The following is a 26,732-nucleotide window of genomic DNA, read 5'->3' on the forward strand; positions in this document are numbered from 1 at the left end:
CCACAGTTTGAGGGGGTTAATGTAAATGTGTATAGTACTTTACAACATTTAAATACGTTGAAATATAATGATAATATTAACACCCAACATTGATTGAATTCTTATGAGCTAAGAATTTATATGGATTTATATGGATTTAATTCTTGCCTTAACCTTATGAGATGAAGGTACTATTATCGTGCCTCTTCCTTTTTTTGCTGAAAACTCAGAGATCTTTATTCATTATAAGATTTTTTAAAATTAATTTATTTATTTTTGGCTGTGTTGGGTCTTCGTTACTGCACGCGGGCTTTCTCTAGCTGTGGCGAGCGGGGGCTACTCTTCCTTGCGGTGTGTGGGCTTTTCATTGCTGTGTCTTCTCTTGTTGTGGAGCACAGGCTCTAGGCACGGGGGCTTAGTAGTTGTGGCTCCCAGGCTCTAGAGCGCAGGCTCAGTAGTTGTGGCGCACAGGCTTAGTTGCTCCACGGCATGTGGGATCTTCCCAGACCAGGGCTCAAACCCGTGTCCCCTGCATTGGCAGATGGATTCTTAACCACTGCGCCACCAGGGAAGTCCCACAGATTTTTTTTGTTTTAATCAACAAACTTTAGTTTCTCTGTTCTTACAGGTATTCATGTCAACTTGAGCTGTAACGTGTCCCCTGAAATTATGATCTGAAGTTGGACTTTTATTTTTTTTATTTTTAAAATATGGTACTTCATGAATTTGCATGTCATCCTTGCACAGGGGCTATGCTAATCTTCTCTGTATTGTTCCAATTTTAGTATATGTGCCCCTGAAGCGAGCACTAAAGTTAGATTTAAAATTTTTTTAATATATATAAGCCTTCAAACTTAGATTTACAGTGTGTTAGTGAGAAAAATCTTAATTCTTCTCTCTTCTTCCTTCACTTGCTCCCCTCCCCACCCCCGGTACTTTATTGGAGTGTGATTTACACATAGTAAATTGTTCAGATTTTTAGTGTATACCTCAGTGACTTTTTACATATGTAATTCTTATCTAGATCGACTTAGTATGCCCATTTTATAGGTGGGAACATAGAAGTAATTACGTTAGTGCTGGAGCCAGGATAGGGACTGACCCTGGGCTGTCTCACTCCAGAGCCCAAGCTGTGGTTTTGGGGGGAAGTCCTTTCACATTCACTACCTCTTTTATATATGACTCATACTCATTACCTCCTTTACCCGGTAGAATCCAGCCATGAATTGAACTTGTACACCTTCCACTGAAACATAACTGAATTTACCTTTGAAATCTTTTACTTACTCTGAAAGTTCAGTTTTCAGGTCTGTTAAGCTCATTGAAATCAAAGGCAAGCTCCCAAAGGGTTTTCTCTTCTCCTTTTCCCAAGCACTGTGTCTGAAATCATTTAGTCTTATAAAGTTTGAGAATTGGAGGAATAGCCCCTCTGGAAGGTTATTTAGATTTTAAATCACTTACGGAAGGTCAGATCTTAAATCACTTACGGAAGGTCTTTTTTGAGTTTCTGTTCATTTGCTCAGAGAAAGAGTTTTATACCAGAGTTTCCATTAGATGTTTAGAATTACATTTGTTTGTATACGAAAATGAAAAGATATGCTTTTTTTACTTTGAAATAATTTTACATTTACAGAAATGTTGCGAAGATAGTACGGAGAGGCCCACATGCCCTTCACCCAGTTCTCCCCTTAATAGCTCATGAACCTCAGTAAATTTGTCACAACTAGGAAACCAACACTGGTTCATTACTGTTAACTAAACTCCAGACCCTCTTTGGATTTCATTAGTTTTTCCACAAATGTCCTTTTCTGTTCCAGGATCCAATTCAGGGTATACCATATGACATTTAGTTTAGGATTATTTTTAAAGCAGAAGGAAATAGATCATGTAATCTGCCCATGGCATCATGAGAGCCACACGATACCCATGTTAGATTTATAGGAGTTGCTGAACATAGGAGTTTTATAAAGTGTGGATCTCTGTGGCACAGTATGGATGCCACTGCCTCTCTTGCAAAGCTCTAGCTCTTCAGCTAAGTTAAACACTTAGACATTTGCTCAGTGTTGGAAATGAAATTAGTTTTACCCTCCTGTGTGCGTCAGCTCGTGTGAACTCTTGGTGTCGTGCTTCAGGTGATAGAAAATAATGGTCAATCTGAGAGCTGTTCCAGCTCAGGATCGCCTATTGCTCCCCTGGAGGAGGAGGGACTACATGGGGGACAGCTCACAGGGGCACTCATTCTCGCTGTGTTTACGGATTGACCCCAAATAAGAGATTATTAAGTGGGTCCAGGCAGACGGAAGGAGTAGTCAGTTGCTCCAGTCCAGTCATGCATTTCACCAGGTCTCCTCTCAACCATACAGATGTGAAAGGGGCTCAGGCAAGCTGTCTTAGTCTAGACTGGTGCTCCTTCAACTCTATCCTACGTATGAATCCCCTGGCAACTTTAGTGAGATTCTGATTTAAGAGACTTAGGGAAAAGGCTGAGATGCTGCGTTTCTTATGGGCTCCCAGTACTGCTGGTCCATGGACCACAGTTTGAGTAACGAGCCCCTCAAATATTCTGAAGGATTTTTTTCTATGTTTCTCAGAGTGTGGTTTTGACTTTGAGCAAGGATGTCGGTACCAATGAAAAAGAAATCTACTGGTGAAAAACACCAGGAATATATTAGTTCTGGGCTGATACGGGAAGTTCTCTATATAAAATGGGGTTTGGTAAGAAGGTAGATATATTGCCAAGCTGTTTTGGTTTGAATCCCACAGGCCTGCAGTACTCAACTGATAATCAATTTGTACAACGGCTCAAAGAACTGCAGGAGTCGGCCGCCGTAGAGAAGATTCCCTTGATCCCATCCACTCCAGAAGAGATGAGTGAAATGCTCCAGCTCTGCTCCTATGTCCGCTTCAGGGTGCCCCAGCAGGTAACGTGGTCTCAGCAGCAGTGTGCCTGCCCTCTGTCCAGGGCTCAGGTTGCCAGTACCTGCTTTCTCCTTGCGTTCCTGCCTTGTACTCATCTGTTCATTCATTCAACAAGTATCTGTATCATGCCCATGATGTATCCGGCACTGTGCTTGAGCACCGTGGGGAGTAAATAAGTCAGAGAAAGTCCCTGGGCAGATGCAGGCCAGTGGGGGAGGCAGACAATTAACAAGAAGACGAATAATTACAAATTGTAATAAGTATTATAGAGGAAATGAAGATGGTGCAGTGATTGAAAACAGGGGAGACCAGAGAAGCTTTGATAAGCCTCTGTGAGACAGCAGCATCGGCAGCGATGGATAAAACACAGTCAATTCAAGATGCTGGAAGGAGGCCAGGGTGACTGGAGCCCAGAGGGTGAGGGAAAGAATGGGTTGAGAAAAGGTTGGAAAGGGATTCTGGGGCTGAATCAGAGAGTCTCATGTTTTAAAAAATCTCAGGACCCCTTTACACTCATAAGAATTATTGAGAACCCCGACGAGCATTTGTTTATAGAAGTTATAACTATTGATATTTACCATATTAGAAATTAAAACTCAGAAAAACTTAAAACACAAGGATACACAGCACTTATTTCATTAGCCTTCAGAATGATGACATTATCCCTCATTATGTAGGCTCTGAACATCAGTATGCTTTAGAGAGAATAAAAGTGAAAAAGACAAGTGACATTTAGTGTTATTATGAAAATAGTTTGACGTCTTGGACTCCCAAGAACCACTTTGAGAACCACTGGGCTAGATCATATAGGACCTTATAGGTTATGGGAAGGAGACTGGAGTTTTTCTAAGTACAATAAGAGAAACACTGAAGAATTGTAGGTGAGCACAGACAGAAGCAGAGAAACCCATTAGGGTGCTGTTGTGGCTTGGAGATGAGGGTGGTGTAGACTGGGGTGGTAGCAGTGGAGACAAGACCGGAGAAGCTTTGGAAGGAAGAAGACAGGACTTAACTGGCAAATTGGAATGAAGGATGAGGGAAGGTGAGGAGTCCCAGGTGACTTCCTGGTACTTCAGTTGGGTAAAGGTAGTGTTTTCTGAGTAAGAGAAGGAGACGGATGGTGGGCTTGAGCGATAAGCTAAGAGCTGCATTTTGGATGTTTGAAGTTCAAGTTCCCTGTGAGACCATCAAGTGCAGGTGTCAAGTAGACAGTTGGCTATACAGGTGGAGCTGAGGAAGGTCTGGCCTGGAGTTGTACAGTTAAAGCCATCAGCCAATGATGATATTAAAGGTCTTGGGTCTAAATGAGGTTGTGTGGGGAAAACCAAGAGAGGAAAGTGTGGGGAAAACCAAGAGAGTCTGAGGCTGAGACCTCACAACAGCAAATTATCTCACTCTGTTGCAGGAACTGGACCCTGCCTCAGGGTGGGGTGGGTCCTCCTAGGAGTTGAGAGAATGGGTCCTATTTAGAAGTTGTGAAAATGACTCATGCATGGGTGTGGCCCATCTCTCTGAGGAAGCACCCAGAATCAGATTTCTGCGGTATGTTCTATCCATGAAATCCTCTTTTCAGTCATGACATTGCACTGATCCACTCTCCACTTATCTCTTTCCAGAATAGAGCGGCCAAACAGGGTTTTAGAAATTTCCATGTTTTGAGTTGTCAGGGATGTGAAAACACTGGGAGAAAATAAATGCAGGTCCCAGAGTCTTTTCTGGAGCACCCGAGCACTCAGCCCATTGCGTCACATTGTGTTATGGTCGTCTGTTTGCTTGTTTGTGTCTTCCATTCTTACCTCTGTAAGAGCAAGGACTCTGTCTTTGGCTGTTCTTGCATGAGGTAGCTCCTAGGTATAGATTCGATGGATCAATGGATGGGAGGAAGCCAGGATAATGCAGGGATGGAGAATGGATGTGTAGGAAGATACAGGATAGATGGATGCATGAACTGATGTATGTGCATGCCTCGATGATTTAGGGATGGTGAAAATACCTGGATGGTTGCATGCTTGGTTGGATGGATGGGAAAATGTCTGGAGACAGCAGGGATGGAGGGTGGATGGATTGGTGGATGCAGGATAGATGGATACATGGGTAGACATATGCATATATGATTCAGAGGTGCAGGATGGATAGGTGATGGAGGATGGATGGGCAGATGCAGGATAAGTGGACACATGGATAGACATGTGCATGTCTGAGTCAGAGATGCAGGATGGATGGGTAGTTGGGTAGGTGGAGGATGGATGGATGGAAGATGGATAGATGCATGAGTGCAGGATAGATAGTAGAACAAAGAAAATGTCTGATGCTCAGCACTGTGTGTTGGACAGCTTGCCATTGGTCTCACCTCTGGGCTTCCACTTCCCGAGTAGTCAGATTCTGTCATGCTCCAGCACTTTAGTCCAGAGCAGTTACGGCAGGATCTTCCCACTTCAGTCAGTGCACAGGACTCCTGAGAGTGCAGTTAAGGGGTTCAGACCATTCCCAGGGAGATGAGAGGAGTGATGGCTGCTAATGTGAGCCCTGGACACTACCTCAAGAACCCTGAGGCGGGGGAAGAGGCGGGCCGTGTTCCTTCTGGCCACAGTACCTCTCTGGGCCCATCTTGCAGGTCCCGGAGGCCTGTCCTGTCCACCTGTGCTGCTGCCTCACAGCCCGCGGCAGGGAGGGCCAGGGCAGTGTCACACAATGAGCACAGGACACTGGAAGCCTTCCCACAATTTCTGCAATAGTTTATTTCTTCATTGTTTGAGAGGCCCTTCATCCCCAATGGTTTAATGTTTTTTAAATAGACCTGTTTTGCATTGGGTATTACTGAATAATTAGTTGATATTATTTCCATCCTGATTGTGTCTCAGGCTAAGCGGAGATTTTCTCAAAGGTAAAGCAGCTATCAGGCCATCTCGGGTGTATTTTACATGCCGCAGGGGACCTTTGGCTTCACAGTATTACCAAAGTTCCTTTCTAATGAGAAAGAAAAAAGCCTCTTATGAACCTGACTCCCCGTTACATTGCATGATAGTACATCATGGGAATTTGGAGGACCAGGCCCTACAGACCTTGACAATACCCTAAACTGCTGGAACCCTAAACTGCTGGACTTCTTTTCCTTCGTTGTCCCAGACCCATGTGAGGCCTGAGGATAGGAATCTTCCCTTGCCTTCTGACTTTGGGTTATTTATCTTCAGATCCTGCAAGGCCTTGTCGACGTCCGCATCCCTCATAACAATTTCTACCGAAAACGTAAGTAGCCCTGCGTTAAGCTCTGAGCTTGTGTGACAAGTCAAGCTTTATGGGTGGCTGGCTCTTTTTCCTTACATTTCTGAGACTGATAGTTTTCTGGGGCCCCTCAAGAAAAAAGCAGTGGCTTAGACTCAAAGACTGTCTACACTCGGTGGTGTCCACAGCCCAGCCCAGCATGCACTCACTTTATTTTCCTTCTCTCAAAAGTGTTTTTGGAGATCGTCAGTGAGAAGTCAAGATACTCCCTCCATCAGAACATGGACAAGATCAAGGTCCCGACGCAGATCATCTGGGGGAAACAAGATCAGGTGTGTAGCGTGTCCCTGTGACCTCCTGTGTCAGTCAGACCGGGCTCTGAGGAGAAGCTAGAGGTCATTTATAATGGGAGCCTGGCTGGTTTCTGATCCCAGGAAGAGGTGGCACACACCTGGTTCAGGTGCCAGTGTTCACGGGGAGCATCATTCTGTGAGCTGAGAGCAATGACATTGACCTCCTAAAATGTAAGGCAATTTTTTTTTTTTAAACACACAAGCTTTATTTTATAAATGTATTTATTTTATTTTTTTATTTATTTTTGGCTGCGTTGGGTCTTCGTTGCTGCATGCAGGCTTTCTCTAGTTGCGGCGAGCGGGGGCTACTCTTCATTGTGGTGCTCAGGTTTCTCATTGTGGTGGCTTCTCTTGTGGCAGAGCACAGGCTCTAGGCACGCAGGCTTCAGTAGTTGTGGCTCACGGGCTCTAGAGCACAGGCTCAGTAGTTGTGGCGCACGGGCTTAGTTGCTCCGCGGCCTGTGGGATCTTCCTGGACCAGGGCTTGAACCCGTGTTCCCTGCAGTGGCAGGAGGCTTCTTAACCTCTGCGCCACCACGGAAGCCCGTAAGGCAATTTTAAATCATTTTTGCAAATTATTTTTCTCAAAGCCATATAATCAAATGTTACATAAAACTTTAAAGAGTACAAAAAGATTTATAATGCGAACTTGGTCTCTTTAACATTCCAGATCCCAATTCCCATTTCTTTGAGGCCACACTTACAGTCTTGTGTATATTTCTTAAATTTTCTAAGGCAGGAGTTGGCAAACGTTTTCTGTAAAGGGCCTGGTAGTAAATATTTGCAACTTTGCTGGCGATAAGTTCTCTGTCACATCTACTCAACTGTGCTGTGTGTTGCAAAAGCAGACGTGGGGACATGCAGACAAATGGCAGGCAGAGCTCCAGTGAACCTTTACTCACAAAACAGGCAGGGGACCATTGTTTGCCCATTCCTATTCTAAGCATATATCAATATGCGTAAATAAGTTTATCTGTAAGTTTTTCAAACATGCTATATATATACTATTTTGCACCTTAGTTCACATATATAAGAAAGATATACCTTGGAAATCACTTCATATCAGCCCATACAGATGTACTCATTCTATTTTTAAAAATACTTTATTTTGAAATAATGACAAATTTATAGAAGAATTGTAGAAATAGTACAGAGCACTCCTATATTGCTTTACCACATCTCATCTGTTTTAACTGCTTTATTGAAATATAATTCACATGCTGTAAAATTCGCCTTGTGCACCCCACTGCAGCCCAATCGTAGAACACTTCTGTCACTCCCCAGAGTTCCCTCTTGCCCATTTGCAGTTAATCTCCATTCCTATCCCAGCCCCATGCAACCACTGATCTGTTGTTTGTCTCTGTAGTTTTGCCTAGAATATAGTTCTCTAGAATTTTCATAAAATGCTATCGTATTGCATGTAGTCTTCTGCGTCTGGCTTCTTTCACTCCAGCGTAATGTTTCGGAGGTTCATCCGTATTGTTGCATATGCCAGCAGTTTGCTCCTTTTTATTGCTGAGTGTCATTCCGTGGTGTGTGTGTGCCACATCTTATTTATTACCAACTTTTGAACAGTTGCCACACTGGCTTCATCATCCTTATCTAGATAGATCTAGAAATATGTATTTTTGGACCATTTGGAGTAGGTTGCTTACATTATGTACCTTTACCCCCAATATTTGAAGGTGTATTTACTGCAAACCAGGATATTCTCTCACATAATCACAGTACGTTGTCACATTTAGGAAGCTTAACATTGATGCGATCGCTTTTAACTAATCTACAGTCCATATTCCAAATGTATTTGTTGTTTCAATAACGTCCTACATAGACCCCTCCTCCTGCCCCCTGAACCAGGATCACATACTGCATGTCATGTCTCTTCCATCTCCTTTAATATGAAATGTTTCCCTCAGTCTGTCTTTATCTTTCGTGACATTGAGATATTTGAAGAGGGCAGGCCAGTTATTTTACAAAATGTTCCTCAATTTGAGTTTGTTTGCTGTTTCCTCGTGATTAAATTCAGGTTATATATCCCTGCCATATATCCCTTATCTCATGGGTGATAAGATACCACATCCTCAGAGGGACAGTGTCTTTCTGCCACTGGGTGATGGGGATTTTTTTTTTTTTTTGGCCACGCTGTGTGGCATGTGGGATCTTAGTTCCCCAACCAGAGGTTGAACCCATGCCCCCTGCGGTGGAAGCACAGAGTCTCAACCACTGGACTGCCAGGGAAGTCCTGGTGATGGGAATTTTGATTGTCACGACGTCTTGTTTTCTTCATCTAGAGTAATTATTTCTCCCCTGGCAACTGGTAAGCGGTCTGGGGGGAGGCACTTTGAGACTGTGCAGACATCCTGCCCCTCATCAAACATTCCCCTTAGATTTATCATTCGTGAATGATCCTTGCCCAAAACAAAATTTTCTGTTCTTTTTGGGAGCTGCATAGTACTCCATTATATGGCTCTGCCGCAGTATATTTAACTAGTGCCCTATTGATGGTCCCTTAGGTCATTTTCAATTTTGCCATTAAACAACACGTCAGTGAACATCATTATACATGTGTGTTTGTGGAGTGTTGAGAGCATATCTGAAGGGTCAGTTCTTAAATGTGGAATCGCTAGGTCAGAGGCTTTGTCAGGTGGCTCTATTAGTTTACTAGGGCTGCTGTAACAACGTACCACAAACTGGGTGGCTTAAACAACAGAAATTGACCGTCTCACAGTTCCGGAGACTGGAAGTCCAAGATCAAGGCATCAGCAGGTTGGTTCCTCCTGGGAGCTCTGAAGGAGAGTCTGTTCCATGTCCCTCCCCAAGCTTCTGGGAGTTTGCTGGCAGTCTTTGGTGTTCCTTGGCTTATAGACTCATCACCCTCATCTCTGCCTTCATCGTCACGTGGCATTCTCCCTGTGCCTATGCATCTCTGTGTTTAAATTTCCCCTTTTTGTAAGATGCCAGTCATACTAGATTAGGGGTCCACCCTGCTCCAGTATAACCTCTTCTTAACTAATTACATCTACAATGACCCTATTTCCAAATAAAGTCACATTTTGAGGTTTTGGGGGTTAGGACTTCAGCATATGGATTTGGGGAGGGGGCACAATCAACCCATAATAAGCCCTCCAAAGAAATACTCATTTATACCCCAGAAGCTCCCCTTTGGTTTGCCACTGTTCTTTAGAAATCATATCTTATTGAAAGTTCTTGGAAAGTTAAAAGCAAGAGGAGACGGTGGGAAATGGAGCCCACAGGCAGACAGAATTACAGTGTCTGTTAAAGGGTATCTAGCAGTCTTATGCTGTTGACAGTCGTGAGAAAGGAAATTAGAGTAAAGCTTTCCCTGTTGAGACAGCTCCCCTGTGGACACCAAGGTGAAAGCCACCATTGTGAGCCCTGGGCAGGCTGCACATCCCCACTGTATGTGTGTGAAAGCACAGGCAGGAAGTCAGGCTGCACCACAAAGGCTCACGACTGCGGACGACCCAGGAGAAGAGACTGGGGAGGGGGAGCCAGGTCTGTGTGCCTGGCGCAGGCCGGGAGGCAGCGGTGGTGGCGTCGTCCACGTGCAGCTGTCTCACGTCAGCCAGGTGCAGCCGAGAATGCACAGCACAGGAACGAGGGCATCCAGAGGAGGGAGGTCTCCTGTGCTTCCTTCGCACCAGCCAGGGACTGAAAGCAGCTTTGTGGACGCCTGATAGGAAAAGTGGGACCCAGGCTGGGCCAGCAGGGAGTCATTCAGTCAGAAATCAGAGTCAGAACAATGAAGGCCTTTCTTCATTCTAAAAATCCCAAAGGTGATGTGGGCTCTCGGGGACCAACAGGGAGAGGCGAACTCCTGTCATGCTCCCCATTAGCTGTTCCTTTTTGCATTTTTGCAGCCCAGGGTGCTCTGCATTCTGCTCACCCCGCTTCCCAGTGGGCGGCAAATCTTGGTTTTAATGATCTGGGTTGATGAGACTAAAGCTCGAAAACAGACCGTGCTCGAGGTTGTTGGGGTTTTGCTCTTGCTCTTATGGATGGAGGGGCCCACCTTGTCTGGGATGAGTTGAAGGTGAAAGTGACTAAGAGAAGGGGAGTCAATACAAACCCGACACCAAAGGAATGTGTTGGGGAGAAAGTCGGTAGGTTGGCGTTAAAGTAGCAAGGTAACCCAGGTGAAAATGCAATTGCGTTGTTCAAAAGGTGTTGGGCCTGGAAAAGTGGTTGGAAAAGCACTCCCCGTTTTAACAAACTTCAGTGCCGGAGGTCCCGCAGCTCAGGGACCCCCCAAAGGACCTTCAGGAGATACTCCTCCAGCTTGTGATAATTAGTCTTCCCCTCTGCGCGTCTCCTGTGTGGCCTCCCCACAGCTTGGGCTCCCCTAGTCCAGGGGCAGGGTGCGTTCTCCTGGCCCAGCCTGATCACATCACTGGCCGCTGTCCTTGACACAGCTCCACGGCCCCCAGCTGCCCTCAGACTGAGGCCTGGCTCCCGGCGTGGCTGGAAGAGTGGGCCCCCTCTGTCCCACCCCACATCCATCCCCACTCAGACAGCACCAGACTCCTTGCCGTCCACTGCATTTGCCATGACCTCCCACCCTTGGGCTGCTCCCTCTTCCGTGAATTCCCCTCCCGTGTGGTTTCTCAGCTCCCAGGATCCTCCCCGATCAGAGTCCTCGCTACATCGTTCTGCATTCGTCTGCTGTCCTGTCTGGCTTCTCCACCAGACCAGGATGTCCTCAGGGCAGGGTCTGTGTTTCCACCTCAGTAATGCCGCCAGCGGCACACCTCCTAGCGCCGAGCTGCAGGATAAAACGTGAGGCATGTGGTCACTTCCGTCAGAGAGCCACAAGCCCCAACACTGAAGTGACTTCGTCCTAAAAATCACCCCTGCCAGGCCTGGATGGGAGTTCTGTCCACAGAGCGCACGGGGGTCTGAACCTTTTCCGTCTAGTTTCCTCTCTCATCCTGCAGGTGCTCGACGTGTCTGGGGCGGACATGTTGGCCAAGTCGATTGCCAACTGCCAGGTGGAGCTCCTGGAAAACTGTGGGCACTCGGTGGTGATGGAGAGACCCAGGAAGACAGCCAAGCTCATTGTCGACTTCTTAGCTTCTGTGCACAGCACAGACAACGACAAGAAGCTGGACTGAGGCCCCAGTGGCAGCCTGCGCTCCGCACCCAGCATCCACTACCATCTCCAGAATCTGACACAGCCACCACTTCTCAGGGATCCTGCCCCAAATGCGGTGGGAGCGCCAGCGTCCCTGAGGAAGCCAAGTCCTCCAGCCCCAGTCTCTACAGATCCACAGAGCTTCGGGGGCCATGAGGAAAACTCCAAGATGTTTTTCACAAAATGCACATTCACATGGAACGAAATAAGAAAACCCATCTATGAAATCTACCCAGAAGTCTTCAAGTTCATGTCACAAAGCGCCCACATTGGACCATAACCACCGAGGACATTTTCTTTAAGATGTTCCTCACAGACTGAGGCTCGAGGTATTTCTGTTGCTTCTGACACTCTCCCATGCATGCTCAGTGGCTGTTTTAGGAGTGTTAGTCCCCGTTCACCAAGCCCCTCCCGTTTATGTCTAATTTAAGTTTACGTAGAGTCCCATATGTGAATGCAGCCCGTCAACTGCAAGACCACGGAGGAACACGGCAGGCTGTAGAAAATATTTACACATGCAGAAGGGCGTGTTCTGCCTTGCCAGCTCTCAGAGCAGCAGAGAACACAGGTGCGTGATTTGACCAGCACCCCTGTGTCAGGTATGTCTTGAGTGAACCCGGGACAGCTGCAGTACAAAGAACACCTGGCAGGGTGGGTTCCCTGGGAATAATTTATTATTTTTTAAAAAGAACTAATAAAGCAATAATGTTCTAGACATCTATCTAAATAATCAGACTCGGGTTCCGCTCCCAAGCACCTCTTTTCTATCTTGCTGTGCTATTGAAAACCCTTGGATGTAAAATACTAGATTGTTAATGAATTCTGTGAATTCTGTGAACAGTAATGTGATTGAAAATAAATCTAAACTGCTGTAAAAGTGACCACAATGACATAAAATAAATTTAATAAGTCTAGATCAGCAACATGCAAGTGGTTTCTGGTTTTTGGTGTTTTTTTAACATCTTTATTGGAATATAATTGCTTTACAATGGTGTGTTAGTTTCTGCTGTATAACAAAGTGAATCAGCTATACATATACATCCCCATATCTCCTCCCTCTTGCGTCTCCCTCCCACCCTCCCTATCCCATCCCTCTACTGGTTTCTGTCTTTAAGCTCTTAATGAAGTGCAATGTTGGCAGACGTTCTGTTAACTTTAAAATGTGTTTTTTAAAGTAAGGCTTGTTCTACAGGCATTGGAAGACCTTGCTTATATGAGTTGCTACTTTCATTTCCAGAAATCATGTTTGCAATTTTTATTCAATTGAAATTATATATCAATTTTTTTAAATTTATTTATTTTTGGCTGCATTTGGGTCTTCGTTGCTGCACACGGGCTTTCTCTAGTTGTGGTAGGCGGGGGCTGCTCTTCGTTGTGGTACGTGGGCTTCTCATCACGGTGGCTTCTCTTGTTGCGGAGCATGGGCTCTAGGGTGCATTAGGACTTCAGTAGTTGTGGTGCATGGGCTCAGTAGTTGTGGCTCACAGGCTCTAGAGTGCAGGTTCAGTAGTGTGGTACACGGGCTTAGTTGCTCTGCTGCATGTAGGACCTTCCCAGACCAGGGATTGAACCAGTGTCCGGCAGGTTCTTAACCACTGGAAGGCAGATTCTTAACCACTGCGCTACTAGGGAAGTCCTGAAATTATATATCAAAAACAAAAGGCATGAGTCATCAAACTGTTCCTTTTGACTCTCTTCTGTGGCATTTAGGAACCTAAACTCCCCAGGAGATTCACTCTTTCAAATCTTCTTACAGAGTCTGCAGCCATATAGTTCTGGAAATAAAGTGAGAACTTTGGTGAACATTGTGGTCTAAATTGGAATTCAGGACTTGGTCTGAATATTTTAGTTTATCAAGGAAGAGTAGAATATAGATCTTAAAAACAAGAGATGTGAAAATGTGACATCAAACTTGTGGGGTTCAGCTAAAGCAGTGCTCAGAGGGAAATTTATAGGCTGAAATATGTATATTAGAAAAGAAGAAAGGCTAAAAAATAAATAATTTAAGCTTCTATTTTAAGAAGCTAGAAAAAAAAAGTAAATAAATCAAACCTAGAAAAAAATAATACAAATGAGAGCAAAAATCAATGAAGCAGAAAAGAAAGCAGATATTTGACATGTTGCTTGTTCCAGTCTCCCATATTCACCAAAAATTCTGAGCCTAGTAAGGCTCTGGGAGGAGTCAGTCTTGATAGGTTTCAGTAGGGAGAGATGGTTTCCTTGGGGAAGAAGAAGCCTGAAGAAGCCCCAGACCTGGGATAACTACCCCAGATCATTAAGCCTGTTAGATGCAGGAATTGTTATGTCCTGGGTTGAACTAAGAATCAGGTCCAAAGGAGCCAATGCACTGCACCCTCAGTGGGGTCATCCAGAAAGGGGCATGTGCTGGCCATCCCACCTGGAAGGATAGTGGGCAAGGTGTGCAGGACACGGCTCCCACCTGGAAGTGGAAAGCACTCCACTGTCACTGGAAAACGTCACTGGAACCCACACCGCCTGCAGTGGAAGCGCAGGGTCTTAACCACTGGACAGCCAGGGAAGTCCCTTGAGAGTTTTGTTTTTTAAATTTATTTATTTGTGGCTGCACTGGGTCTTCGTTGATGCGCGCGGGTTTTCTCTAGTTGTGGCTTGTGGGCTCTAGAGTGCAGGCTCAGTAGCTGTGGCGCACTGGCCTAGTTGCTCCGCGGCATGCGGGATCTTCCCGGACCAGGGCTCGAACCTGTGTCCCCCCTGCATTGGCAGGCAGATTCTTAACCACTGCACCACCAGGGAAGCCCGAGAGTTGTTTTTGACAAACCTGCAAAGTGGGTTTTCAAGTTTCTCTCTTGGCCCTGCAATTCTGGTCCCATGGTGCTAGGAAGACTCGAAAGCAGAAAAGCACATCTCCCTCTTTAGCCCCACTTCCTGCCTTTGTGATTATGAAGAGCCTGCTGGTTACTGCCCCACTGGGCCCTTTGGAGTGTCTTTAATGACGGTCTTAGAAAGAAGAAAGGGGTCAATCATCACAGCCCTCCCTCAAAGACTGCCCGAAGCTTCTGAAATAAGAGTGGAAAGCCCCAGGAATCATAAGTGGGCTCTTCCCTCACTGCCTGGAGCAGGGTTGTCGAGGCTGCTAGGGATGGAGCCTCCAGGCAGATGTTGAAGAGGCTGAGGGACCAGTAGTGTTTAGAACCCAATCTGCCCGTTAGTCTGGGCTTCTTGTTCTGGGCAGAAGTGACACCAGGAGTGACTGATGCAAGACACTGGATGGAGCTGCCCATGTGTGTAAGTCTATCTTCTAGTTCCCCATCCCAGGGAAACTTAGTTGTTGCTTTGTCCAAAGGAGGTCCCCAGAAAGTACTGGGAAATTGTAATGTATGTCAGGCCAGGCTGAATCATGTAAATTACATGACTGAATCATATAAATGTGCCAGGCGCTATTTTAAGTGTTTTCCATGCATCAACTTATCAAGCTCTCACACAGCCCTAAAAGGGACATAGGACACTGTGCCCATTTTACAGCCAAGGAGACCAAGGCATGGAGAGGTAAAGTGTCTTGCCCAAGCTCACACAGATAACAAAGAGAGAGAAGCCTCTTGGTTTATGATTGAAGGTGCCTTGCAAAAACCGTGCTTTCACCGTTTCAGGCAGGAGCTGTCTTGCTCAATTTCCAGCAGAGCCTGGGGCCCTGTTGGCTTGCCTAGACCAGGCCAGTGTGTGGCAGCTTCAACCACAGATCACTGAGGTCACACCTTGGGCCCCTGCATGTGGGATCTAGTTCCCTGACCAGGGATCGAACCCGGGCCCCCTGCAATGCAGGATGGATTCTTTACCACTGGACCACCATGGAAGTCCTTGGGGTACAAAAGCCTCTCTGTGTTCCCTGTTTCCTGTTTGTAGAAAAAGGCTTTAGTCTCCTAGGCCTTCCCTGAGCTCCTGAAGAGCAGATTCAAGAAGTTACTAATTAGGAAAGTGAGGGAATGCAGAAACAAAGTAAAAGCAGTTAAGAAACAATAGTTCAGTAATAAAACACAGTCCTAGTTCCTCCTGGAGGGATATACATAACAATCCGACACGTATCTTTGAGTTGCTCGGCTGGAACTAAGGACCCACCCTACACCCCCTGCAGGTGGAGGATGGTGACTACATGCTGAGCACAAGCACTAGACCCCAGACAGGTTGGAACCAGAAGGTTGATGAATAGGATTCCTGAAGCATCACCTGTTACCTCACCAGCAAACAATTGGAAGAAAGTCGTCCACCCTGCAGCCCTCGCCCCAAACGTTGCCTTTAAAAGCTCTTCCCTCAAAGCCATTGGAGAGTTTGGGTCTTTTGAGCATGAGCTGCCCCTGCTCCTTGCTTGGCCTTGCCATAAACCTTTCTCTGCTCCAAACTCCAACCTTTCAGTTTGTTTGGCCTCACTGTGCCTCAGGCACGTGAACTTGGGTTGACCAAGTCTTTTATTGAAAGTAGCGATTTAGGACTTCCCTGGGGGCGCAGTGGTTCAGAATCCCCCTGCCAATGCAGGCGACATGGGTTCCAGCTCTGGTCCGAGAAGATCCCACTAGCCACGGAGCAGCTAAGCCTTTGCGCCACAACTACTGAACCTGTGCTCTAGAGCCCACGAGCCACAACTACTGAGCCCACGTGCCACAACTACTGAAGCCCGTGTGCCTAGAACCTGTGCTCCGCAACAAGAGAAGCCACCACAATGAGAAGCCTGCGCACCGCAAGGAAGAGTAGCCCCTGCTCACTGCAACTAGACAAAGCCTGTGCGCAGCAATGAAGACCCAACACAGCCAAAATTAATTAATTAATTAATTAATTTTCAAAAAGTAGCAATATATTGGGTCTATTTCAGAAATGTTTGCTGATATACTCTTAGGCCGGGTTCGAGAGCATTTTTTTAAAAAACTCTCATAGTCTCTCTCTGTGTCTTTCCAAGTCTTTCTGTCTCTGTCTCTCCTCCCCCACCCCTTGCCCCATCTCTGTTTCATCATTTTGTCTCATACCCGTCTGTCTCCATCACCCACACAGACACTCTTAACAGTTGGAAACCTGATTCTTCTGATCCGTCAATCTTTCAAATCTTCCAGCGTCACTCCTTTAACCATACAGACTGGGCTTTCCCATCAGCCGCTTCTCCCTCCCCCTTTCATCCCTCCCACACTGGATGACGTTCATACAACCCTTCCATTCCTCGAAAGGAGGCAAAAAAGCAGTGCAAGTGGTCACAGATGGCGCAGTGGAAATGTCCTCAAGTTACCTGCCACGGTCAGGGCCAGAGGGCAGCGGTGCTGGGGCTGCTGTCCTGGTATCTCCAGCTACCCTTGGGGCCCAGTGTTGCTCTCTGGGCTGGAGATCACCAGGATGTGGGCCTGGGGTTGCCAGTGCCTGTGATGGGATGAGGGTCTTGTGGGACCATAAGTCTAGTCAGGGTGAGGGAGAGGATGTCCTCTGAGCAACAGGACAGCCCCTCTCTCTTGGCTCCTGGAGGAAACTTTCTTTCCATGGTTTCTGGATCTTTGGTCTCTAAACCCTCAGGACAATGACTAGGAACCTCAGGGCACATGTAGAAGGCTGCCAAGCTCCAGCAAGGGATGAGAGGAGAAGAAGGGATTCTTAGGGGCAGGAAGTGGCACCATGGTGACAATCCCAGTGACCCAAGGTGAAAGCTGGCTGGGATTGGGTAACTGTTGCTGAAGGGCAACTATTAGTGTGAGTGTAGGTCTGCAGTCCCTTACCACATCTCACAGAGCCAGATGTGATACCGAATTCAGAAATTTCAGACTTTACAGAGGTGGTATTTTGTGTATACCATACGTTGTGCAACACCCCCAGTGGGATCTGGGGCAGCTTTACATGATCAAATGCATTCGTATTTCTGCTGTATGCTCTATGCATATCCACAGCAAATGGGACAAAAGCTATAAAGAGCTTCACCTCAGGTAGGATTAAGCATTATGCCAGATGAAGAAAGATTTGGTTTCTGGATTTTTCTTGGATTTCAGGATTGCAGATAAGGGACAGTGAACCTGCACTCCCTGTCCCCTCTCTCTTACCTTGGTGGGTGGGGGTTGGAGCTGACATCTTGAGGAAGAGTCTGTTCTTCCAAGGTGGAAAGAGAGACATCCAGATGGGTGTGGTCCACGGCTCCACCTGGTGACCATTAGGGGCAAGTCCTGAATTTTATTTAACAATTATCAGTATTATAAAAGTGATGCCCTGTCACTTTAAAATAAATCAAACAAAATGAATGCTAAAACATTGTGAGCATCTCCTATACCCTCCACACAGCCCCACCTGTCTTCCATCAGTCCACTTGGAACCCTTCTAGACATTATACTTAAGTATATATGTATGTGTGTGCACACATAGACACAGACATATGTGTAACTGGATGAGGCAGGTACTGAGCCCAAGTTTGACTGCTTGCCGCTCGAAAGGTCAGTACTCGAGAGACAAGTGTTAGTGAAAAAAGTTGTTTTGTTCAGGAGGCCAGCAACCTGCGAAAATGGTGGACTAATGTCTGAGACCATCTCCTAGTTGTGGGTTCAAGGACAAAGGTTTTAAAAGGGAGTTTCAGGAGTGCACAAGCAGGGGGCTACGTGCAGAACAGCACGGTCAGCTCCAATAATCATCTTGAGATGGGTCGTGCAGTGGTCTGGTCAGTGTCATCTTGGTGTTTTTAATGTGTACTCAATTAGTAATTTACTCCAGGGTTGGTCTGCTTCCACCTCCTTAAGTTCAGCCCCTGGAATTCTCAAACAAGCAAGATTAATTCTCTCGTAGTTAGACATGGAAGGAATTTTGTAGCTGGGAAGGCTCCACAGGGTCCTGCTTGGTTTCAGTCCCCCCTTTTCTTTGCTACCCTTCAATCCTGAGGGGAACAGGGGTGGGACAAGAAAGGGAATAAAGTTTTGGATAGGGAGATTAATCATAAACTTGTCAAGGGAACTCAGTTTTCAGAGAACGCGGTAGGAGTTGAGTGCCAGACACAGGATAGCAGTGGTGAGCCAACAAAGACAAGGCCCCAACCTCATGGGCTTTACACTCAAGTGTTGGTAGCCCCGAGGCCCTCTCCCATGTATGCCCCTGACTCATATCACACAATTGGTGGTAATACTGTGCAGTGTGGAGAAAACCATCTGAAGTCAGATGGCCCAATCCACCACTTATAACTGTGATCTTGGGCAAGTAACTTAGCCTCTTGTACCTCAGTTTCCACCTCTGTAAAATGGGGATGATCGTAATAATAGTTACTTTACGACTGTGTGAGAGTTCCATGAGATAACATATATAAAGGTTTTTGCATAGTACCTGGCACAAAGTAAGCACTTGATTATTGAATACACACGATATGTTTCACGAGTGCAGGGGCCATATCATCTTGTTGCCAGTGCCTAGCACATAATAGGGGCTCAGCAAGTACTTACTCAATAAACGAATAGATGAAACTTGGCTTACATTCGGAAATAGGACCATCTGGGGTTTTTTTATGTCAACCCAGACAGAACACTTACTATGCGCTGGGAGCCACAAGAGACACTGAGAACCGGTTCTGTCCTTGGGGATTGCTTTATTTAGGAGATGCTCAGCAGAAGAGACGCTAGATATAAATTTTTTGAACGAATGAAGGCATAGATAAATGAATGATTACGAAGCACGCTCTCGGGCACAATAAACATGCCCTGAGTCCCTTACCCTATGCAGACATTTGCGCACACGGCTTTCTGCAGCGTGGGCACTAGAGGGCACTAAGCATGGAGAGTCTCAGATTCAGAGTCACGCCTGGGTCCTTAGGAGAACTTCGCGTGGTGACATCATATCCTCCCTAGACGTCACGTATCCGGGGGCGGGACAGAGAGGAGCCAAACGTAAACACCCCGGAGTTCGGCCCGTAGGCTTCGGGGGAGCTCCAAGTCTTGGTGGATTCTTGCAGGGAAAAGGAGTCCGGGAGGCGTCAGTCCAGTCCGACGGAGAGCGGGTAGGCGGATAGCAGGGCGGCTGTTTTCCGGGAGTGGGCTCAGTTGGCCGCACTGGTGACGTATGGACGCGCGCGCCTGGGGCGCATGCGCAAGGCGGAAGGACGGCGGGCAGCGAGGAGTGGTTAGCGGTACCTACCGCTCCGGCCGCGGACGCCAAGGGCTGAAGGCGAGGCTGGGCCGCCAACCTCCCCGGGCTTCTCTACAACGCGGTGTTAGTCGCGGAGGGCGGCTGAGAGGACCGAACGGGTCACGTGTGCAGAGCGCATGCGCCCGGCCCCCAGGTGGGCGCTAAATCAATGGCGGACGTTAGTCTGAGAAAGTTGAAAACGACTTAAGTGCCCAACAGTACGGGATCGAGGATTCTGGGTTTTTTTGTAAATCGTTGACTTCGTCCCAAAGTTATATATTGAATGCTTGCTGTATGCGATGTATTGTTTTAGGTTTTCGGGAAACATCAGAGAACAAGACAGAAAGATGCTTGTTTCTTTTAGAATGTATATTCTAATAGGGCGGGGGAGGGAAGTACGAATAAAGAATAAATGAATTTCACAGTTATGTTAGAGGGTGGTGAATGCTATGAGGAAAAAGTAGAGCAGTGGCATGGGGGGATGACATTAGATCTAAATGCTACTGGAATAAATGGAGGAATGAAATTAAGCAAAGCCATGAAGGAGGCAAGGGAATGAGCCGTGTGGCTATCTGGAGGAAGAGTATTTACAGCATGTGGAAAGGTAGGAGGGAGGCCCAGAGGCGGGAGGGAAAAAGCTAGGAGGTCTGTGTGGTGGGACTGAGCAGGGGAGAGCGGTAGGACGTGGGGTCAAGGTGGTGGGAGGAACCAGTGGTCCAGATCACGGCTGTAAACGCTTTGGCTTTACTCTGAAACGGGAATCTTTGCAAGGTTTTGAGCAGAGGAATGATGTGGCTTGGATGGTTTTTAGTAGGGTCACTCAGGCTGCTGTAGAGACTAGATTGGGGAGGGAAGCAGGGACACCTATTACTAGTAGATCAGGTAATGAGCATCCCTACAGCCACCAAAAAGGCTGACTTCAAAGATGATGATGACAGCCACCATGGAAGTGCTCACATTTTCCTGGTGAGCCTGGTGAATATGCCGGGCTGTAGCGAGGGTTTCACAAGCACCATCTCCTTTAATCTCAGGACAACCTGAAGAGGGCAGAGCTATCACTCACCCTGAGGCTCAGCCCTGTCAGAGGTGACTGCTCAATAAACACTTGCTCCTTCAGTCTTTTTTTTTTGTAAAATAAACATAACCTAAAATTTACCTTTTTTTTTTTTTTTTTCTTTTGCGGTACGCGGGCCTCCCACTGCTGTGGCCTCTCCCGTTGCAGAGCACAGGCTCCGGATGCGCAGGCTCAGCGGCCATGGCTCACGGGCCCAGCCGCTCCGCGGCATGTGGGATCCTCCCAGACCGGGGCACGAACCCGCGTCCCCTGCATCGGCAGGCGGACGCTCAACCACTGCGCCACCAGGGAAGCCCTTACCATTTTTAACTGTACAGTTCATTGGCATTAAGTACATTCACGTTGTTGTACAACTATCACCATTATCCATTTCCAGAGTAGTCCTGAAATCTTTGTTGTTATTGGCATCCTAAGCCCCAGTCCAGTCTCACTCCCCTACCTCAAGCAGCCAACTCCTCTAGGGTAGTCCGTAACACTTAAAAAACACCTATCGTGTGCCGGATAATGAATGGAATGACTGAGGGTCCTGTTCTGCTTGCCCCTTTAGTCGGGGAGACTCTGGTGATGGGGAAAGAAGCACCAGGTAACTATTGCTGCAGTCCTGAAACCAAAGATAACTCTTGAACATACAGGCCTCACACTACCACCATTTGATCAATCCTGTATTCAGAAAGTGATGAATACTCTGTGCCAAACTCAGTAAATATTCGTGTTTGTTGAATGGATGGTTGGATGTACCTGCTTGACCCTGACTTCTCATTTTCTCTTGAGGTCATCATTTGGAGGTAGTTGGAAGTGGGCCCAGAGAGGTTTTTGTAAATGCTGGTCTATAGCTATGTGACCTTGGAAAAGTCCCTTTCCTTGGTTCGGCCTCAGTTTCCTGGTCCCTTTAGTGGGGGAACCAGATGTTAAACAAATAGACAATGTTAAGAGATTGTGTAACAAGAGTACCTAACTTAGGGTGTCACAGAAGACCTCCCTGAAGAGGCAGTATTCCTGGAAGAGGTGAACTTTAAGCTAAAATTTGAAAGATGAGTAGGAGCTATCCAGAATGAGAGTGAGGTAGGGGTGGAGCCAAAGGACAGGGATTCTCTCCAGGGGGACTAGCATGTTCTGAGTTCTTGAAAGTTCCAGATCTGTTAGAAATGGCTTGAGTGTCCGTCCCAGAATTCTTCTTAAGACCTTTGCTGTTTAAGCTCAGTCTTCTGCAGGGCTGCCAAATAGCCCTGTACAGGCCTGGCTTCTAGACAGAGAACAGGCAAATCCAACGTGCGGGAGGCCAGGAGAACTACCACCCCTCATTCTTCTGTTAGTGTTCTATGTTGACAGAGTAAATAAGAAGAGGGTCTTCGGTCCCAGATTTTACTCCTTTACACTTTTTACTTTTTTTTTTTTTTTTTGTATGAATAGGCATCATGCCAGAGTGGTCTTGAGGCAGCTCAGGAGTGGTTGGAATCTCTGTGTGCCTCTGGGCAGGTGTTAGCTATCTTTGCTGAGCCTCAGTGTTCTCTTCTCAAAAATGGGAATACTGATAGCTTTTAGCTCATGGGATCATTTTGAAGACATGACCTAAGTCATGTAAAGTGTTTAGCACAGAGCTGGGTACTCAGTAAGGGAAAATGTTTGCTGGGATTAAATAAGAGTACAGTGGTCTGGCATATATAAAATATAGAAACTTCCATTGTGTCTGTAAGGGTAACATCAGTTTGACCAGAATTAGATAAGTTATTGTACTAAGAGTTCTTTTAAAAAATCATATAGGTCAAATTCTCATTAAAAAAGTGAAAAATAGCTTGTGTCTTGGTAATTTCTAGCCCCCTTGACCCTTCATGTAGGTGTGATCAGCACTGGAAAAGATGCCAGCCCCAGCTGCCGCATATGAAAGAATAGTTTACAGAAATCCCTCTGAGCACCACTACATGAAAGTCCACCTGTAAGTTCAGTCTCCTGAGTTTTATTTTCGACTACTCTTTTATGAATGTGAATGGCATGAAATTTAATGCAATGCATTTTTTAAAAAATATTTTTTACAGAGAATTTCAAGATCATGGCATTGGACTGAATGCTGCACAGTTCAAACAGCTGCTTATTTCAGCCCTGAAGGACCTGTTTGGAGAGGTATGGAATCACTTGGTAGTTTGAGCACTCCTAAGGTCTTTGTAAGACATAGTGAAAGGACACTTTTCCCAACATTATTTTAAAACTTTAAAACCACATTTGAAATTGCAGAAGCAGACTTTCAGAAGTGATGAGTTTTGTATAGGTTTGTTCTCATATGCCTTCTAGTTGACAAGAACTTGTTAGACAAATGTTTAGTGTAGTGCAACTTAAAGTATGGTGTAGACTGGCAACCTGCAAACTGCTGGGGTTTTTTGGGGGGTTTTTTGCCTGTTGTGGCTTGTACCAGAATGTAAATGAGCACACCGTTTCCTTTACTGAGACAGTCTCCAATGAAAAAAAACTGAGCTGAACTAAACAGTGTGCTCACTGATATTGTTGATTTCCACTCTGGCGCAGCTCCTTATCACAGACCAGCACTTTGAGTAGTCTGTTTTCGCATTCAATTGAAAACAAGTAGAGTTTTGAACAGAGAACAAAGACAGATGATTCTCAGGAAATTATTTCCTGATACATATTCTATCAAATTAAAATCTATCAAGCACTCATCAAAATAAAAACTTTTACTCTGCAAAAGATTTGGTTCAGAGGCTGAAAAACAGACTACAGACTGGGGGGAAGATATTTGTAAACCACATGTCTGACAAAGGACTAATATCTAGAATATATAAAGATCTCTTAAAACTCAGTAGTAAAGAAAAATACCCAAACACTCCAATTAGAAAATGGGCAAAAGTGGGAGTTCCTTGGTGGTCTAGTGGTTAGGATTCGGCGCTTTCACCGCGGAGGCTCGGGTCCTATCCCTGGTTGGGGAACCATCCCGCGTGCCACATGGCATGGCGCGGTGCAGCCAAAATCCAAAAAAATATTCTTAAAAATGGGCAAAAGATATGAACAGACATTTCACTAAAAAGGGTGTACAGTTGGCAAAGAAGCACAGGTATGGAAAGATGTTCAGCATCATTAGCCGTTAGGGAAATGCACATTAAAACCACAATGACACATTACTATACACTTGGCAGAATGACTGAAATGAAAAATAGTGATAACACTAAATGCTGGTGAGGATGCAGAGAAACTAAATCACTCATACATTGCTGGTGGGCATGTAAAATGGTGCAGCCACTTTGGAACAGTTCGGCAGTTTCCTTTAAAAAACTATGGTAGTTGTTTTTAAACTACCCTACAACTCAGCAATTGCATACCTGGCTGTGTATCCCAGAGAAATGAAAACTTATGTCCACACAAAAACGTGTACACAAATGTTCATAGCAGCTTTATTAGTAAGAGCCCCAAAATAGAAATAAGCCACGTGCCCTTCAGTGGGTGAATAGTTAAACAAACCATGGTACATTCATACCGTGGAATATACTTAGTAATGAAAAGGAATAAACCATAGATACACCTGACAAATTGACGGAATCTCTAGAGATTTACGCTGAGTGAAAAAGCCAATCCCCAAAAGTAATATACTGGGTGATTCCATGTATATAATGCTCTTGAAATAACATAATTATCATAATTATATAATTTAGAGAAAGGTAAGTGTTTGCCTGGGTTTAGGGATGAGGAGGAGTGGTGGGTATGGCTGTAAAGGGGGTCGAAGGAGAGAGCCTTGTGATGCTATAGCTCTTTATCTTGATAATGATAATACTTAAATTACCTGTATGGTAATATTGCATAGAACTACACACATATACATGTAAACAAATATGAGTGCATGTATAATTGGCAAAATTGGGATAAGCTCTGATTTATTATTTTCGGTTTTCTGGTTTTGATATTGTACTGTAGTTATGCAAGATGTTGACACTGGGGGAGGCTGAGTGAAGGGTGCATGGAATCTTCCTGCACATTTTTTTTGCAATCTCATGTGACTAATTTTTCAAAATAAAAAGTATGAGAAAAAAATCCATGCACCCTCTATATGTCAAGTATAAAACCTGGTTCCTGGGGATGTAGTTGTAAACAAACAGACATGGCTTCTGCCTCATGGTCTTGGTTATTTTAATAGGAAACCATCTTGAACAATTAATGGCAAGAACGATGAGTATCTTGAAATAGGAAGTATGTGGGTCCTGTATGTGAAAGAGCGTAGCAAGCAGTTGAGCTTAATCTTGGGAATCAAGGAAGGAGCAATTTAAATGAAGACTTGCGAAAGGTAAAGAGGCCTTAGCAATATGAAGAGGTACAGGAAGAATGTTCCAGGCAGGGGGAAGTTATAAAAAAGCAGGCCCAGTACTCCAATCCATTAAATAAAATACTGATTTTTTGGAGAAGAAAAGCAGTTGACAGAATTAGTTATTAGAGTTCAAGAGTAATGATGATAATAGTCTGCTGACAGCATTATTCCATACTTAGGTTGATGCTGCTTTACCCTTGGACATTCTAACCTACGAAGAGAAGACCTTGTCAGCCATCTTGAGAATATGCAGCAGGTACGACAGACAGTGGAACACTTCTAGTTTAACAGAGCAGAGAGACGGATGGCAAAAAAAGAGCAAAGGTGCTCTTCTCTGAGAATGAGAAGAATTTTGTCATTGTGAACTCCAGCCAGCTTTTGGAAGTTTAAATTGGGGAGAATATAAACATTCATCCACCAGGAACTTACACCCTAGAGAGCCAAACTTGTGATTTGCTTACAACTATAATGTTTCCCAATTGATAGTCAGGGTTGCAAACTCAGAAGTGTATATTTTAGAAACATTCCTGATTGAGGTTCATGTTTTTCTTTGCCTTTGACATACTGTGCTTTTATTTTTTATTTTTTTTTTATTTATTTATTTATTTATTTATTTATTTTTGCGGTACGCGGGCCTCTCACTGTTGTGGCCTCTCCCGTTGCGGAGCACAGGCTCCGGACACGCAGGCTCAGTGGCCATGGCTCACGGGCCCAGCCGCTCCGCAGCATGTGGGATCTTTCCGGACCGGGGCATGAACCCGTGTCCCCTGCATCGGCAGGTGGACTCTCAACCACTGCGCCACCAGGGAAGCCCTGTGCTTTTATTTTTAAAGTTTTCTTATTTTAAATAGGTTTTCTGGTAGAAACTACTTTCTGGACCATCATAAACAAAAGTACTAGGGAGATGTTGCAGGGACAAATCTTTACTTACGCTTTCTCGATCTTTCCGTAGTGGTCTTGTCAAATTGTGGAGCTCTTTGACCCTGTTAGGATCCTATAAAGGCAAGAAATGTGCTTTCAGAGTGATTCAGGTAAAGACCATTCCTTCACATATTCCAAATGAGCTGAGTAGTAGACCAAACTACTTATTAATATGTGTCTCATTTTTGCGCTTGCATAAATCTAGTGTTGTTAACATCATCCAGCTGGGAGGGGAAAATTCAGGGCTTCATTAATTACAAAAATGTGAGACAAAGCACTTAGGTTTTAAATTTTATGGGGAAGGTTTGGGAATAAAACTTGGAACACCTGTGGAAAAGTCTTAACTTTTGTTGCTTAATGCCTAGCGCCTAATGTATTGGAATGCTCTTTCTGAGTTTATCATGACCACTTATTTATCTAAGGCTAGCTCTCAGGATGCTCTTTAAAATGCTACTACCTCACTTTGGCTTATCCTATAGAATAGGGCATGTTTCTACATTGTACTGTGTTGTGGTGCAGTTTTCTCCTGATACTGCCTTAAACTTTTTCTTTCTCTTATAGGTTTCTCCATTTCTCCTTGCATTATCTGGTAACAGTAGAGAACTAGTATTGAATTGAATAGTCTTCAATTTCAGAAGTATTCCTCGCTCTCAAAAGTACATTTTGGTGCCAGCATAATGTATGAGGACTGAAACAGCCTAAAAGCTCCTGTTGATG

The 26,732-nt window shown here is 45.4% G+C and overlaps 2 protein-coding genes and 1 non-coding gene across 8 annotated transcripts in view; 2 read left to right on the forward strand and 1 right to left on the reverse strand.

Annotated features, from left to right (window-relative positions):
• Positions 1–12,548, forward strand: part of ABHD6 (abhydrolase domain containing 6, acylglycerol lipase) — a 53,794-nt gene extending 41,246 nt beyond the window's left edge. For all 3 annotated transcript variants that reach the window (XM_060022753.1, XM_060022754.1, XM_060022755.1), the window contains exons 7-10: positions 2,743–2,900; positions 6,090–6,144; positions 6,352–6,452; positions 11,429–12,548. In XM_060022753.1, coding sequence (XP_059878736.1) covers positions 2,743–2,900; positions 6,090–6,144; positions 6,352–6,452; positions 11,429–11,605 — 491 coding nt within the window. In that variant the 3' untranslated portion in view covers positions 11,606–12,548. The remainder of the gene's footprint in view (positions 1–2,742; positions 2,901–6,089; positions 6,145–6,351; positions 6,453–11,428) is intronic.
• LOC132433039 (U6 spliceosomal RNA) lies at positions 684–788 on the reverse strand. Its single transcript, XR_009521078.1, has one exon. It is a non-coding gene; the product is annotated as a U6 spliceosomal RNA (small nuclear RNA).
• Positions 12,549–19,462: 6,914 nt separating the features above from the next.
• On the forward strand, positions 19,463–26,713 carry RPP14 (ribonuclease P/MRP subunit p14). 4 transcript variants are annotated; one of them, XM_060022761.1, is made up of 6 exons: positions 19,463–19,591; positions 22,609–22,727; positions 22,828–22,912; positions 25,274–25,350; positions 26,047–26,125; positions 26,577–26,713. In XM_060022761.1, exons 2-6 carry the CDS (start codon positions 22,651–22,653, stop codon positions 26,631–26,633), a joined length of 375 nt encoding a protein of 124 aa, XP_059878744.1. In that variant the 5' UTR covers positions 19,463–19,591; positions 22,609–22,650; the 3' UTR covers positions 26,634–26,713. The 4 variants fall into 4 exon arrangements, with proteins under 4 accessions (XP_059878744.1, XP_059878742.1, XP_059878743.1 ...); XM_060022759.1 differs by having other exon boundaries at positions 22,630–22,727; XM_060022760.1 differs by lacking the exon at positions 19,463–19,591 and adding an exon at positions 19,642–19,873.
• The last annotated feature ends 19 nt before the right edge of the window (positions 26,714–26,732 follow it).

Source organism: Delphinus delphis, chromosome 10, assembly GCF_949987515.2.
Source record: "Delphinus delphis chromosome 10, mDelDel1.2, whole genome shotgun sequence".
Taxonomy (NCBI): Eukaryota; Metazoa; Chordata; class Mammalia; order Artiodactyla; family Delphinidae; genus Delphinus; species Delphinus delphis.